At 32.6% G+C, this 16,815-nt stretch overlaps 1 protein-coding gene across 1 annotated transcript; it reads left to right on the forward strand.

Moving 5' to 3' along the window:
- Positions 1-400: 400 nt before the first annotated feature.
- On the forward strand, positions 401-1,149 carry LOC139841907 (uncharacterized). Its single transcript, XM_071832096.1, has 2 exons — positions 401-664; positions 793-1,149. Exons 1-2 carry the CDS (start codon positions 401-403, stop codon positions 1,147-1,149), a joined length of 621 nt encoding a protein of 206 aa, XP_071688197.1.
- The last annotated feature ends 15,666 nt before the right edge of the window (positions 1,150-16,815 follow it).

Genomic DNA, 16,815 nt, shown 5'->3' on the forward strand with positions numbered 1-16,815 from the left:
CCAAGAAGCCAAAATAAAAAAGCGGACGCCTAAGAAAGTTGGCCGCATTAACATTCTCACACTTTTAAAAGCAAGTTTGGGTTGAGGAGTTACCAAGCAAGTCAATTGATGATGATCTAATGGTTGCGTCTATTGAAGAAGAACAACCAAACTAGATGGAACCAATCATGCAGTACATCCGCAATAATATTTTGCCAGATGACAAACGCGAAGCTTGTTTGGTTCGTAAGTAAACACCAATGTACATCATCCAAAATGATATTTTATATCGTAAGTCATATTGCGGCCCAATGATGCGGTGTGTTGGCCCAATTGAAGCTGAGATGATAGTTGATGAAGTGCACAATGGTTCTTGCTCATTACACTCAGGCTATAAACCATTGTGGCTAAGATTATGCGGATGGGTTACTTTTGGCCATCCTTATACCATGATGTGGCAAAAATTGTTAAACGCTGCAAGAGTTGCCAAAGGCATGCACCGCAGAATAGGATACCAAGACATGATATCTCTGTTAACTCGTCATGGCCATTTTACAAATGGGCTATTGACATTGTGGGACCATTTCCCACAGGTCTTGGCAATGTCAAGTTTTTAATTGTAGCTATCGACTATTTTACAAAATGGGTTGAGGCAAAGGCAGTTCGCACTATAACTGGAGTGCAAGTGCGTAATTTTATTTGGGAATACATCGTGTGCAGATTTGGCATTCCGCGTGAGTTGGTTAGCGATAATGGGGCCAGAATAGTGAAAGACCCGTTCAAAACATGGTGTACTGATTGAATATAATCCAGAAGTTTACGTCGGTTGCGCATCCGCAAGCTAATGGCCTATGCGAAGTAACTAATCGTGACATTGTAAGCGGAATCAAAAAGCGCTTATATGAAAAACGAACTAGTTGGGTGGATGAGTTATCCAATATTTTATGGGCACATCGTACTACTTTCAAGAAAAGTACGGGCGAATCGCCTTTTAGTTTGGTATATGGCTCTGAGGCAATAATACCTGCTAAAAATTTTGTGCCAACACATCGAGTCGCTAACTTTGATGAAGAAGCGAATAATGAAGCTTTATGTGAAAACTTTAATTTAATTGAAGAGCGCAGGTTAATGGCCGATATCAGAGAAATAAATAACAAACAGCTTACATAAAAGAGTGCGCGCATTGTCCTTTGATGTGGGCGGATGGGTATAGCAGAACAATGATGCGATTCGAGTAGAAAAACTTGGTAAACTAGGACCCAATTGGGAGGGTCCTTATCAAGTTGTTGCTATTAACGCGGCGAGTTCAAACAAACTCACAGACATAGAAGGGCGAAGCCTTCCCAATGCGTGGCATGATGATTTGTTGAAGCGATATTTTGCATAACTTTCTTGTAAATATGTATTAAACAAAACATTTATGTATTAACAAGGCTAAATGAAATAAAAGAATGCGATTTCTATTTTTCTATGTGTTTTTGTTTTTGCAAGTCTTGATCACACTTGTGAAAATATAATGAATAAACACGCGACTTGCATAAGTGTTAGAAAAGCCCACTTATGTTGTTAAACTTAATTAAACTTTGCGGCATCATTAAAGTTCATGAAATTTTTCCTGAACAATTAATTTCACCATACTGGTATGTTTCGTAAAGGCTAAATCGCGTAGTGATGACATTGCCCGCTCACGCACGAATTTAATATTGCGAAAGGGTATTAATTTCCTAAGTATTTGATTTTGCCATACTCAGATGTTTTACAATGCTAATAATTACCTAAGGATCGTTTCGGCGGACTTGGAAGATTCATAATGTATAAATTTATACAAGTGCAGATTGTTTCCCAAAAGTACATACTTATTATGTGCACAATAATAAAATTTTGGAAATTGCAAAGGACAAGTCTATTATGAATATGATGATACAGCGCTATATAAATAAAAGTACTTGCAAAAGGAAAAATAATGAAACTTTATTATTAAAACGCAGAGGTAGCTGCGCGCTAATATTACATATGTCAAATTACATCCCTATTCTTTAGACAAGTCGAGTTTGATGATGTCAACTGCAATGGCATCATCTTGTTTGCTTATCGGAATAATTTTGGGGATGAGAATTTTGACTATAGCTTCCTTGGCAACAACAAACGCCGCTTGGGCGTCTGCCAAAGAGCATAAGCGGTCCGTTACATCAGTTGGTAACGGCTCGGGTAAGTGGAAGCTAGTGGAAACTTGATCCATGAACTCCACCCTATCGCGTAGCCGCATTGCGGCAGCATACGTGGAAAATTTCTGTGAAACAGGAAAGGAGTTAAGCAGTTTTCTTGAAAATTCAGGCAAATGTTGGCGGAGCTTTGTAAATTCTAGCTCCGCGGAGGATTTAGCGGCTAGAGCATTGTCTCGCTCTAATGCTAACTTTGCAGCATCTTCCGCTAAAGCATTGTTGGTCATCTGCAAGTTGTTTTCTTTATCTGATGTAGCAGAAAGTTGTTGTTTCAAATCTTCCACAGAAGTTTTTGCTGCGGAGAGCTCAGCAGATAAATCAGTGCAGTGCTTTTCGCTCTCTGCGAGTTTGGCATTTTCAGCAAAAATTTAGCTTTTTCACCCTCAAGAACATGGAAAAATTGTTCTTGACGGCCCATCATGTCATAGGCCGAGTTGAAGGCCATATAGAAATTCTGCACAAAGTAGTTATGCACTTATGCGGCAGGTAGTTTCGCAAATTCATGGCGAAGCTCATCTGGTATCACCAATTTCATCTGCTGGCGTTGATCTAACGCAGCAGATGTAGAGGTACACGTGTACCCCGATAGTCCGTCAACTCTTACCCCATAGGAATCGGGCGGAGTGCGGAATAGTTAGGTGATCTTTTCCACGGTATTAGGACTCGGAAAGCATGGGTCATCGGTTGATCACCTGCAATAAAATTAAAATTGCGGATTAGTGAAGAAAATTGATACACGATAAGACTATGTTGAGAGGGTAATGTTCTCGGCTTACTCATCTGTTGTTCCGGATCATAATTTGATATCACCGGTTCTCGAAGAGAGTTTTTTCGCTCTGTTTCAATTTCTTATTTTGAGAAGATGGCGGTGTCTCGTATGGTCGCATGGCAGGATCAATTTTGGTGAGTGGCAATTTTGTTGTAAAATCAACAACTGGTATCAGACGCTCTTTCTTTCCAGAGGTGGTTGTTGATTTTGATTCAGGGCTTGTTGATAGATTGGTGATCAAAGTTTTTGGGTTTAATTTATGGTCGACTTCCTCGATTCTCATCTTGAAGTGAAAGGAACTGTATGTGAATATAAAGTGAATTAAAGATTGGTAGAAAAATTGATTAATGAAGAGTATTTTGAATTAAGTAAGGTTGAGGATTTTATGATTCCTAATGTTGGTATGTATATAGGGACATTGAGAATGTTAATCGATTATGCTTCAGCCTTAATCATGTTGTTTTAACGGTAATATTTTTCGCAAACGGTTGGAAACTGTAACTTTGTTTGATCTAACGGTAACAAAGACATGGCGAAATAATTCATTGCGGGTTACAGCAATGACTAACTGCGGATTTTATTTTTAGAGTTTATCATGCTGCATTTTTTTTTTATGAAAAATGTACCATAATAAACTTGGGGACTTGATCATATACATAGTGTTGTATATGTATATTTTAAGCGCTAAAGGTTGAAAACAGATATTGTGCGAAGAATACTTAAAGAATTTGGAAGATCCGCTGAAGTAAAAGTTTGCGGATCAGTTTGCGCGTTAGTCAAACATTGTGGATTCATTCCGCGAAGACAACGCGGATGATAGTTAATCCGCACACCGCGAATATTCTAGAAACTATAAATAGAGAGCTTGGACTCTTATTTATAGGTTGTTGATTCTCCACCATTTGCTCTAGCCTTTGTAATTTTCACTTGTGACTTTGCCCAAGGAATTTTTACATTGTGCTAAGTTGAATTACGCTAATCAATAATCAAGACCGGGTCGGGGTGGTTGATCACTTAATTGCTAAAGTGAAAGACGATCATCAGAGCCCAAAACAATCATCAACATCCCATTTCACCCCTTAAATCTCATTGCACTCAATCCTTAATTAAGTAATATTAATATAGGATTGATCACAAAGGGGTCTCGCAGACCGCGAGGTGAGCCACACGGATCACGAGGCCAAATCGGTGGTGAATTTGAGTTAATTAGAAAACGATTTGCTTTGATATCTATATAATGTAACCATATTGTACTTGTAACCTAAAGCACGAAAATAAAAAGAAAAACTCCTGGTTGTGGACTAAACCAATAACGTTGATTAGATACAACCACGTTATTCTCTTATCTCGATTTAATTTTCTACATTTATTTTCTTTGTTTGTTGACCGTGGTTGAGTGGTTTTGCGAAATCACTCATTATTTAGGTCCAAAATTCCTTACAACTAGTATCAAAGCTCTAGATTTAGAGTTTGGTATTATTAGCGGAAGAAGGAAAACTTAGAGCCGAGTGGTTAGATGAGAAAGACTTCAGCTTATGGAAGATGCAAATTGAGGATTATTTGTATCAAAAGAAGCTACACCAACCCTTGTTGGAGTTTAAACCTGAGGATGTAGATGATGTCGATTAGGCGTTGTTGGATCGTTATGTTTTGGGTGTGATCGTTCTTTCACACCTTTAAACATTGCGTACAACGTTGTGAATGAGAAGACGACGTTTAGTTTCTTGCGAGCACTCTTCAACTTGTATGAAAAACCTAACACCTAAAATTAGGTTTTTCTATTGTGTCAATTGTTCAATAGGATGATGAAGGAAGGAGCTAGTGCTACTGACACATCAATGAGCACAATAACATTATATCGCGATTAAACTCAGTTGATATTGAGTTTGATATGAGTTGCAAGCTCCAATGTTGGTTTCTTCGTTATTTGAAAGCTTTCCGTGTACGGTAACTTCTAAGCTTGAATTCGAATGGATTAGATATTTGATTCTCGGTGAAACACTCATAAGGATATTTGGGCGAATTGTCGTATGGATCCTTGTTGATTACAGACAACACATAGAGCAAAATTTAGCGTGGGTCAAAGAAGGGTAAGGGGAAGTCTAAGAAGTGGTATCTTGTAAGGACCTAAGTGAGGCTATTTGTTGGAGCTATAATCAAAATGGTCATTATCGGTATCAATATAAGAGACATATGGCTAACGGTGAACTTGATATCGGATGCAACGAATGATGCGTTATTGTGTAGCGTAGAGAATTCTATGGAGTCCTGGATTATGGATTATGGATTAAGGATATTCTTTTCATGTCAATCCTTCAATGAGCATGATAAAAAATTTAGGTCATATCATGGTAAGATGAGGTTAGCCGACAACAAAAGGCTTCATATTGAGGGCATTAAAGACGTTGTATTGATTACATCCCTTGGATCTAGCCGGAATTTGAAAGACGTGAGGTATATTTCAAAGTTAAAAAGGAAGCGCTTATCTCAGTCGATCAGTTGGATGAGGAAGGTAATGTTGTTACCTTCGCTGACCACCAATGGAAGGTGGTTAAAAGGAATTGTGTCATGGCTCGTGGACTTAAAAGGAGAACACTTTACATGGAAGAAGCTTTTAATGATGACGTGGTTAGTGATATGTTGGTTTCGAGTCTATTTTATGGCACCGAAGACTCGGGCAGAGGCGGAGCCAGGATTTGAACATAGGAGTGACTTACATAATAAATGAATATTACGAGAAAGTACTTTAAAAAAATTGAAGCTTGAGCAATTGAAGTCGAACACATCTATTTTTCTTAAAAGCTAAATCATATATTGTTTCATTTACAATTTTTATGGTTGAGAAAGTTGTGACTCACTTATGGCTTTAGAAAATTACGGAATTGTTAATTAAACTTATGATTTAACGTAAGATAAAGACAAATTGTATTATAAATTACTTGGATACAAAAATAAAATTAAATTTAAATAGTACGAGTAATATAATAATTAAAAATGTATTAACCTTACGAGTTTATAATTTAAAAAATGAGAGAAAAGAGAAGAATAGAAATAAAAATAAAAATACAAAAATAATAAAAGATTCTACCTGTACTTCAACCACACAACATACTGAATAAATAGATGATTAGGTACGCAAAACGATAGAGATAATATAGCTAGAGTAGACAGGTGAGAAAGAAGGATAGAATTTAAGTAGCTCTTTGCAATAATCACTATACATTTAATTTAATGAAATCTAGGACGTACACTTCATCTATGTACTTTTATATGATCCAAGTTCATAAAATAAAGTGTACCAAAATGAAATGTGCTCAAAATATTAAGCATTAGGGAAATGGTAATGGATTAGAAGAATATGGATATGTTATAAGTTCTGATAATATACATATGATCGATGGGCTGAGAGAAAATGCAAGAATATCTGGTTCAAGGGGGAGGCTGGGCACCCCTAAGCCCCGTATTGGCTCAGCCATTAGACTTAGGTATGAAGATGCTCGTAACGAGTTGGAGGATTCCATACTTGAAGAAGGTGCAACTTTAATTTTGCGAACCATATGTTTATAAGAAGCAAAAGAATGTGAGTTTTTAAAAGTCAGAGAGTACACCTAAGTTGGAGATACTGGAGCTTGTTCATACGGACATATTTGGGCCAATAAATGTAGAATCACAAGGAGGTTTTCTTTTTTATGCCACCTTCATTGACGATTCTAGTGAAAAAATGTATAGGTTTACTTCCATAAGAGTATACCTAATGTGTTTGATACCTTTGTGAAGTGGAAGGCTATTACAAAAAATGAGACTAACCTAAAGGTTAAGTGTTTGAAGTAAGAAAATGGAGGGCAGTCGTGAGTTTAAGGACTATTGTGCAAATATTAGGATGTTGAAAGCAGTCCCGAAGACACCCCAACACAATGGGGTTTCATAACGTATGAACTGAATGTTGAACGAGAGAGCGAAGAGCATGATGTTACATGCTGGTTTTCCTAGAACGTTTTGGGCAGATGCATTTAATACGCCGTCTTATTTGACCAAAAAGGGCCCTTTGTTGGTTGAAAGTTGGTTAATGGACTAACCAACAAAGTTAAGTATGATGCTTAACCAAAGAATGTGTTTTGATGACGACACATGCATATGCATAAGTGATGATCGACATCTTAACATAAAACACGCAAGTTCACTAATTTATACTTGATCTTGCAAATAACCAAGTCAAACAAAACTTATAGAATGAAAATAAAGTACACGACCAATTTACGATCGACCGTATACTTAGCTGTAGAAGCCCAGACTGAATTTGCAACGCAGTTTTGTGAAAACAAGTTGCACGGCTGCCGCCACGGTCAACCGTAGTGCGACCACGGAATTCTCTGTCACCAGTTTTGATCAAATTTAGCTTGAACACTTCCCGACATCTATAATTCATGAAACCTTTCTCAACACGCTTAGAATAGATGTCCTTTCCATACTCAATTGAGTTTGGTCATAAAAACACTAATCTTGGTTAATTACGCTTAATTACATCTTAATGACAAAGTAACCATAATTATGCATAACACATAAGTGTTAATCAATAACTTGTGATCTTAAAACTTGTCTAGACATTCTTAAGATGATCACCAAGTACCAACACACATAAGCTAATATCACTAGAACACTAATTACAATTAAAGATTACTTAGTGACAAATTAAGGCTAAATGAAGAACAATGTTTTTAAGTATAACTAGTAAGAACTTGTAATCCTAAAATACACTTAGATACATTTAGGATGGTCACTAAGTCTCAACTAGAGATTGCTCTTCTCTTGTGCATATGTTGGACATTAATGTGTGCTTACAAATTAATCATGCAATATGTTATATTGCAAGTAAGCTTGCTAAAAGCTTAAACCATAAGTGTTGTGCAAATATCTATAGATTGATTTTAGAATGACTATCTCTTGCTATGTGTGAGTATTACTTGCTACTTGCTAATATGTTAAATACTCATTAGTTTTCCAACTTGATTAACATGCTTGCTATGTGTTACTAGTTAGAATACTAGAATTCAAGTAACTAGTTTACTTCAATGAATTAAGTGTAAAATGGTTCACAAAAGAATAATGGTCAATAATCTATTTGGTCTTGTCTAAATAATACATTGTGTAACATGTCCAAGTATGACTTAACATTGATGTCTTTATATACTTAATGTTTGATTTAGAAAGACATCATCCAATTAATCTCTACTTAGTCTTAAAATAAATATGACTTGTGATTAATTGAAACTAGGAAGTTAATGACATGTTGACTAGTCTTTAGGATTGAACCAAATGCATTAATATACCTAACTAAGTCTTGACCAAAACTGAGATTACCCAAAATATCAATCAAGACACTTCTCCAAGAATGTTGGGTTTACCACATTTGGAGTGTTATGTCATTTTCACTCAATAAGAACAAATCTCACACATTTAATGCATATAGTACTTGTATAGGATATTGGGTTTCTTTTGCAGGTGCTAGATGAAGTAAAGATTCCAAAATGTGGTGTTCAAATCTGAGTCAAACAGCTATACAACGGATACATATTTTTGACTTGGGTACGCGCGGTCGAACCACGGCCGACTGTGTTGATGACTGTGTGACAACTACTAGTTTTTGAATGTCACTATAAATAGCAAGTGTTGAAGAGCATTTGAAGCTGACCCTCTTGCATATTTAAAAGGCTTATTTCCAGAGATCACAAGTGCTTTAATTACTACTCAAATGTGATCAAGCAAAAGAAGATTCTATGATCTTATAGATATAGAATTTGGTTATTGTAAGCTTACTAATCAAAATTGTTTATCTTGTGAGTTTACTTAGTGTGATGTATGTCCTAGTATTGTCTTAGGATCATCATTGCAAATTGTATGAGTCTTGTAACTTCAATTAGTTGAAGCATAGGCTAGCTTAGTGATCTACTTCCTTAAAGGGACTTAGGAAGTTGATTAATCTTATTTGAAGATTAATGCTTATCCAAGTTGAAGACAATTTGATATAGGTTGGAGTTGGCCTTTCAAAGGGATAGAAGATTAGGTTTGTTGTCTACCAAAGAAGTTGAAGACTGATATGCCCGAATCGGATGGTTTATTTATGCGGTGTCGTTAGGTCGCAAAACGTCAATTCAGGATATCAACAGAAGAAGTTGATTGTATTTATTTATGCTGGGCCTAAATCTATTATTCCTTCCCATGGGTTAGCAAGGGCAAATATGACCTAGGGCCGTTCCTTGAGCGGTCGAATTTGAAACGGGGCTTATTCAGATAATTTAGTAATCAAGATTGGGTTTGTACACAATTTAGTATCCAAGACTGTGACGACCCAGAGATTTCCGACCAAATTTAAACTTAAATCTTTATATGACTTCGACATGATAAGAAAAGTCTGTTAAACTGAATCTCAAGAACTTGAAACTATGTTCATACATTTAATGAACCTCGACTGCTATCGATGATTCACGAACCTTTAATTGTAATCAGAAATGTAAATATAAATAATTATATATGGAAATTATTATATTAAATACTAATAAACTATAAAATAAATTAGGAAAGATAACTTTAAATAACTAAAGCTTATTATTTTAAATATATATATATATATATATATATATATATATATATATATATATATATATATATATATATATATATATATATATATATATATATATATATATATATATATATATTGTATATGAATGGATCAAACATAATTTGCCAATGTTATTAAAATATTAAATGTATAATGTATACATGAGGTTACTTGTTTAATATATATAATAAATTATCTACTTAACATTTAACACACACACACACACATACACACACACACACACACACATATATATATATATATATATATATATATATATATATATATATATATATATATATGTGTGTGTGTGTGTGTATATAAATACAAATCTATATATGGTTCCTAATCAAGATTATATCGAATATATAAAATGTATAAACACTAAATATCCAATGAAAAATATCATAATATATATTAAGAAATTATTAAATATTACATAAATTAATAAGTTGTATATTAAATGCGGTTACAAGATAAAAAGATTATGGTTGTTATACTAATATTATTATTACTACTTTATTATTATTATTAATATTATATTATTATTAATATTAACAGATATGAAAATTGATACATTTAATGTGTTAAAATTCTATCATTTATAATATCATTATCATTATTTTATCACTTTACTACTTCTTATTATTAAGTAATACATGTATTATCAAAAATTATAAAAAGAAAATTTTTACATGTAACTTGTGGTATTATTAATAGTATTATTATAATTACTTATTATTAATATATTTATCAATATCATTAATATCATTTCTTTATAAACTAGTAGTAACGTTAAAATTTTAATTATTCAATTTAATGTTATCACTAGGAGTTATTATTACATTATCATTAAGAGCTACTAAAACCATTATATTTATTAACAATATTATAAAAATCATTAGTATAATGGTCAGTAATTAATATCATTACTACTAATATTATTATTAATATATATAAAATTATTATTATTAGTATTAGTAATATTATTATTAATGATTAATTGTATTATTATTATTAATTGTATTTATATTAATATTATTAATACTATAATTATTAATTTATACTAATTATATACATAATTATATGGAGTAGGAATCCTAATCAGTTTCAAGTGCTTTACTACTGTAATTACATTCCAAAAATTGGTACAAAATGATTCCCAATCAATTCAGTAACAACAAAGTCTGTTAAGGGTCATTGTCTGTTTAATTTTTTTATAATTTCTGATGTTCCTGATGAATCAAATACCTGTCGACCATTAACACTAGGTTACAATAAACTTTACTGCTTCAATCAGTCAATTACTTCCTTCATATACTGCTATTTACAACTTCAAATGGGAATTTAAAAACAAAAATAATAAATAACAGCTCCTTCGTTCTCTGTTATTCCACTTTTTAGCCAAAACACAATCTGGAATCGAATTTAAAGATGTAATATTGCAGAGTCGTTAGGAAACCCTTGTTCAAACTATCTGCAAAGTTACAACCTCCAATTCATTTTATCGATTCGTAATTTCGAAGTCAAAGGTATTTTCTAAAAAGTTAAAGATATGTGTTCATCCTCAAATTTGAATTCGTTTTAAGGTTTATGTTAAAATTGATGATTTAGAAAGTTTACATAAAGGATTTAAGACCTCTTTCATTTTATAATCATAATCTATTACGCATTCAAATTCAAAAACCAAATTTTTTTATTTTATTTTATACCGTAGCTGCTGTGTGCAGTCTTTTTTTAATTTTTTTTGCTGTTTCAGATAATTCAAAGACTCATAAGATTGTTTATATATTGCTAGATAATCCTAAATTAATTAAGTAATTTTTTTTCCTTAATAGCTAGGTTTGATCCTTTATTAATTCGAATTGAGGAAGAAGGTGGAAGGGAATAGAAAGCAGTTTATATTAATATGGTTGGGATTTATTTCAGAAAAACAAAATAGAGCAGATGGTTGGGTGCATGTTAGGGGAACGGGAGGTTGCGAGTTCAAATCCCTGTTGTGCCAATTTTTTTGAAAAAGAATCAAAATTTCCTGTTGGGCCGAAAACTAAACATTTGTTATTGGGCCGTGTATAAAGCTGTTGGGCCAAGTATGATTAGATTATTCGGATTGAAAACTGAAATTGGTTATAAGTATTTAGACTGCATTTAAATCATAGAATCAAGGTCGGTTCAGTGGTTTGGGAAGCGAGTTGGTTAGCGAGAGGTTGCGGGTTCGAGCCTGGGCAGTGGCGTTCTTTTTTAAATGCTTGTTTCTTCAAAGGTTGTATTTTATAACTATTTTTTTATTATTACCATTACCATTATTATTATTATTATTATTATTATTATTATTATTATTATTATTATTATTATTATTATTATTATTATTATTATTATTATTATTATTATTATCATTATTATTATTATTATTATTATTATTATTATTATTATTATTATTATTATTAGTATTGCTAGTTTTGATAAAAGAATTATTGTGGTTAGGATCATTACGATTACTATTATGGAAATAATACAAACTATTATTATTATCACTAATATTAGTATTAGTATCATTTTAGAATTATTATTATTATTATCGTTATTATTTAGGTTATCATGAGTAATATTATGTAGTTACTAAAATCGTTATCATAATTAGCAATAACAATACAATTAATATTTTTACATTCACTATCATTAGTATCATTATTATTATTACTAATAAAACTATTAACATTATTATCTTATTAATAATATTAAGTATTGTAAACGATTTTATCACTATTAATATTATTTTTGGTATTATTATAACTAGTGTTATTAATATGCAAAAGATATATTTAATACATATAACATAACAAAATTATATTTTTAATACAAAATGAATATTTGAAACATATATATATATATTATTAATATAAAAAGGATATAACTAATAAATTTATATATATATTTGTTCGATTTTAAATATGTATATTAATAAACATACAAATGATATAGGTTCGTGAATCCGAAGCCAACCCTGCATTGTTCAGTTGTTGAATGTTGTCATATGTATTTTTACTACAAAATACATTAGGCGAGTTTCATTTGCTCCCTTTTACTCTTTATATTTTTGGGACTGAGAATACATGCGCAATTTTTATAACTGTTTTACGAAATAGACACAAGTAATCGAAACTACATTCTATGGTTGAATTATTAAATCGAATATGCCCCTTTTTATTTAGTCTGGTAATCTAAGAATTAGGGAACAGACACCCTAAATGACGCGAATCCTAAAGATAGATCTATCGGGCCCAACAAGCCCCATCCAAAGTACAGGATGCTTTAGTACTTCAAAATTTATATCATGTCCGAAGGAGGATCCCGGAATGATGGGGATATTCTTAAATGTATATTGTGAATGTCGGTTACCAGGTATTCAATCCATATGAATGATATTTTTTGTCTCTATGCATGGGACGTATGTTTATGAGAAATGTAAATATGAAATCTTGTGGTCTATCAAAATTATGAAATGATTATTTATGTTAAACTAATGAACTCACCAACCTTTTGGTTGACACTTTAAAGCATGTTTATTCTCAGGTATGAAAGAAATCTTCCACTGTGTATTTGCTCATCTTAGAGATATTGCTTGGAGTCATTCATGACATATTTCAAAAGACGTTGCATTCGAGTAGTTGAGTTCATCAAGATTATTATTAAGTCAATTATAGTTAGATATATTATGAAATGGTATGCATGCCGTCAACTTTTGATGTAATGAAAGATTTTCTTTTCAAAAACGAATGTAATGTTTGTAAAATGTATCATATAGAGGTCAAGTACCTCGCGATGTAATCAACTGTTGTGAATCGTTTATAATCGATATGGACTTCGTCCGGATGGATTAGGACGGGTCCTTTCAGTTGGTATCAGAGCGGTGGTCTTAGCGAACCAGGTCTTGCATTAGTTTGTCTAACTGATAGCCGTTAGGATGCATTAGTGAGTCTGGACTTCGACCGTGTTTGCATGTCAAAAGTTTTGCTTATCATTTTGTGTCAAAAATTACCTGCTTAACATTTTTTAGAAAATCACTTGCTTATCATTCTTAGTCTAGACACGTTTTACTGCACTGACTGCATGAATAGTGTATAGACAAAATTCATATCTTAGCGTATCTGCTACTTCAAATCTTAGCGTATCTGTTACTGTAACTTTACCTGACAACCTTCGTAGATTCCTCCGTAACTTATGGGATTTTAGTATTATATATGTATATATAAATTATGTATTACAGGGTACTAATCTACATCCTATAATCTATTTCTTATCCAAAATCCTTTATCTGATCATACGAGATGAATCCTGTAACCAGTTCGAGTCCCTCAGATTCCGATAGCTATTCCGATAGTTATTCCGACATAGATGTTCACCTAAGCTCCGAAAACAGCGTCATCGGCATGAATCAACCAATCAGCCATTATCAATTCATCTGATGGGTTCGTAGTTGACTTAATTAATGGAAACGTGCAGAAGGCAATCCCTCCCACCAACCAAATTCACCTCTTGACAATGAACCTGAAGCGTTTACCGGTGAACCTGTTCGAGACATCATTTTCAGTCTCATTTCCAGGGTAACTCGACAAGATTATATTCTATCCACAATTTTGAACCTTATTCATCCGCTCGTTCTGATCGACAATCATCCCGGAGTAATATAAGAAGTCAACAAACTTCGCGCTTTAGTAATCAATCTGGAGAATATGGTGCAAAATGTACCAGCTTCAGCAACATTACCAGCACCAACATCAATACCAGTACCACCAACAACTCAAGTTCACATCATATACCTCAACATCTAATTATGTACCTCGAGCTTAATCATCAATCTGCGAATCGTTCTACATCATTTATCTTCGTTCGACATGACGATTATGTAATCTTCAATGTTTTAGAGATTATATATTCTAGTTCTAACGGTACATCAAATGAGATTAATATTATATTAACTCATTAAATCTATGAGTACATCTGAAGAAAATATATATGTAAGTATATTTTCATAAATATTGTAATTAAAAATTCTTTCGTATAAACTGTTAATGGTGAAAATATTTTAACGGGTAGGTAATACCCGAGGAATATTTAGATTTCACTTTAATAAGTTATACTGTACATTCTTCGAATCTGATTCAACATCCATTTACTATCCTACTTACATTCACCGATATACAAATCCGTTCACCGCAGAATAACCATTTTCATTCAATTTTATATTTGGATTTTGACCTATCAGAATCCAACAAGTGGCATAATGAAGAAAACATGTGACAAAATAAAATTTGTTAGAAACAAACAAATTAACTATGAGAAACTTTGTTAAGAATCCACGCTAACAAAAATCCTAGCTAACTGTTAATTCCTTATTGTACATTTAATTATCGCAATTTATTTTTATCGCAATTTAATTCTCGCAATTTTATTTATTATCATTTACATTCTGTTATATACTTTACGCACTTTATTTATCGTCATTTAATTTCTGTTATTTATTTTACGCACTTTAAACATCGGAACACGTATACAAGGTTTTGACATATCATATCGACGCATCTATATATATTATTTAGAATCACCATAGACACTCTATATGCAGTAATGATCGAGTTCTCTATACAGGGTTGAGGTTGATTCTATAATAAAATATATACATTTAGTTGTGATCGAGTCTGAGACATGTACACGGGCCACGATACGTATTAATTCGAATATTATAAACTATATATGAATTATTGAATTGCTAACTGTAGACTATCAATTATGGACTATCAATATTGGACAATTAAAATGAATTAAAATATTGACTATAACATATGAAACTAAACAATTCTTCAAGTTTGCCACTTGATTTCATCTTAAACCTCGTTTGTATCTTGATGATTACAATCTGTGTTCAAACCTTTCATGATTCTTGAAAACACCTCAATCGATAGGATGAATCAACCGCACTTCATCTACAGAAGGAAAGATTTATGTATATAGTTATGCACCTGAGAAACTCTCGGCAACTAAGTAAAAGTTTAACACGTAGCCGCGTCAGCTCCTTTGTCATTTATTAGCAAAAATAACTTTGCAAATTTTTGTTTCTTTTCAAATTAGCCAATTTTGTCACAGCTCCACCAAATCAACTTCGACTTTCCGTTTGAAACAACCTTATTATAACCTTGATATATATACGTGCTCTTTTATTGTTACCGGGGAACCTTTCATATTTTACCATATTACCAGTAGACGTACCAGCAACCTCGTTGCTTCTTGGTTTAAATCTCTTCGATAAATCATTATATTTATTCATTGAAACCCTATCATATACTCATCTGTTTCTTGTAACGAGAACTACCATACTAATTACCGGGAATCAGCTATCAGTACTTTGAAAACTCACAGCATATCTACATCAACAGTTATATGTATCCATATAACATTTATCTCTTAGAATTATGATCTTTCATTCTGAAATTCTAAAAAGCACTCAGTCTGCAAATCAATACTCTGAATGTTGAAAAAGCTGAATGAAGCAGCAGAAACTGTAGGCAACCGTAAATGACCTTAGTCGTCGGAAGTTTGATAATAAAGAATAATATGTTGGAAAAGCTCAGAAATGTTGGAACTGGAAAACGGATAGAGTTAACCATGAAGGAGACCAAGGACCAATACAAGAACCATACCCTATATTCAAAAAATCCAGATAATTCTGGATCCGTTGAAATCTTTAGAGAATATCTTGCTCCGAAGTCATGTTAAAATCTTACGGAAAATCTTTCTCCATCAACTATTGAACTTAGAAATTCCAAAATATCATCATCAATATCTTCGATATTTCTGAGGATATCTTCATAAATATTCTCATCCGAAATTATATACCTCTTCGTGCTTCCTGTGTATCATTATATTGGAAATATTCAATAGAAAATTTAGTACCGAAAAGCGGATTATGCGAAACTATGAAGGAAGCCGTGGACAAATCACAAGGAATAAGTTTGACTTCAAAGAATCCAAATGATTCTATTTCTGATGAAATCTTTAGCGAATACCTTGCTTCCGAATCTAAACCCTTACGGATAAATATTCTTCATCATCCATCGATATTAGAAATTCCAAGATATCATCGTATATCCATTTATAAATATCCTCCATATTTCTGAAGATATTTTCATAACTGTTCTTACCTGAAATCATTAATCCCTTCGTGCTAT

The sequence above is a fragment of the Rutidosis leptorrhynchoides genome, chromosome 1 (assembly GCF_046630445.1).
Source record: "Rutidosis leptorrhynchoides isolate AG116_Rl617_1_P2 chromosome 1, CSIRO_AGI_Rlap_v1, whole genome shotgun sequence".
Lineage (NCBI taxonomy): Eukaryota > Viridiplantae > Streptophyta > Magnoliopsida > Asterales > Asteraceae > Rutidosis > Rutidosis leptorrhynchoides.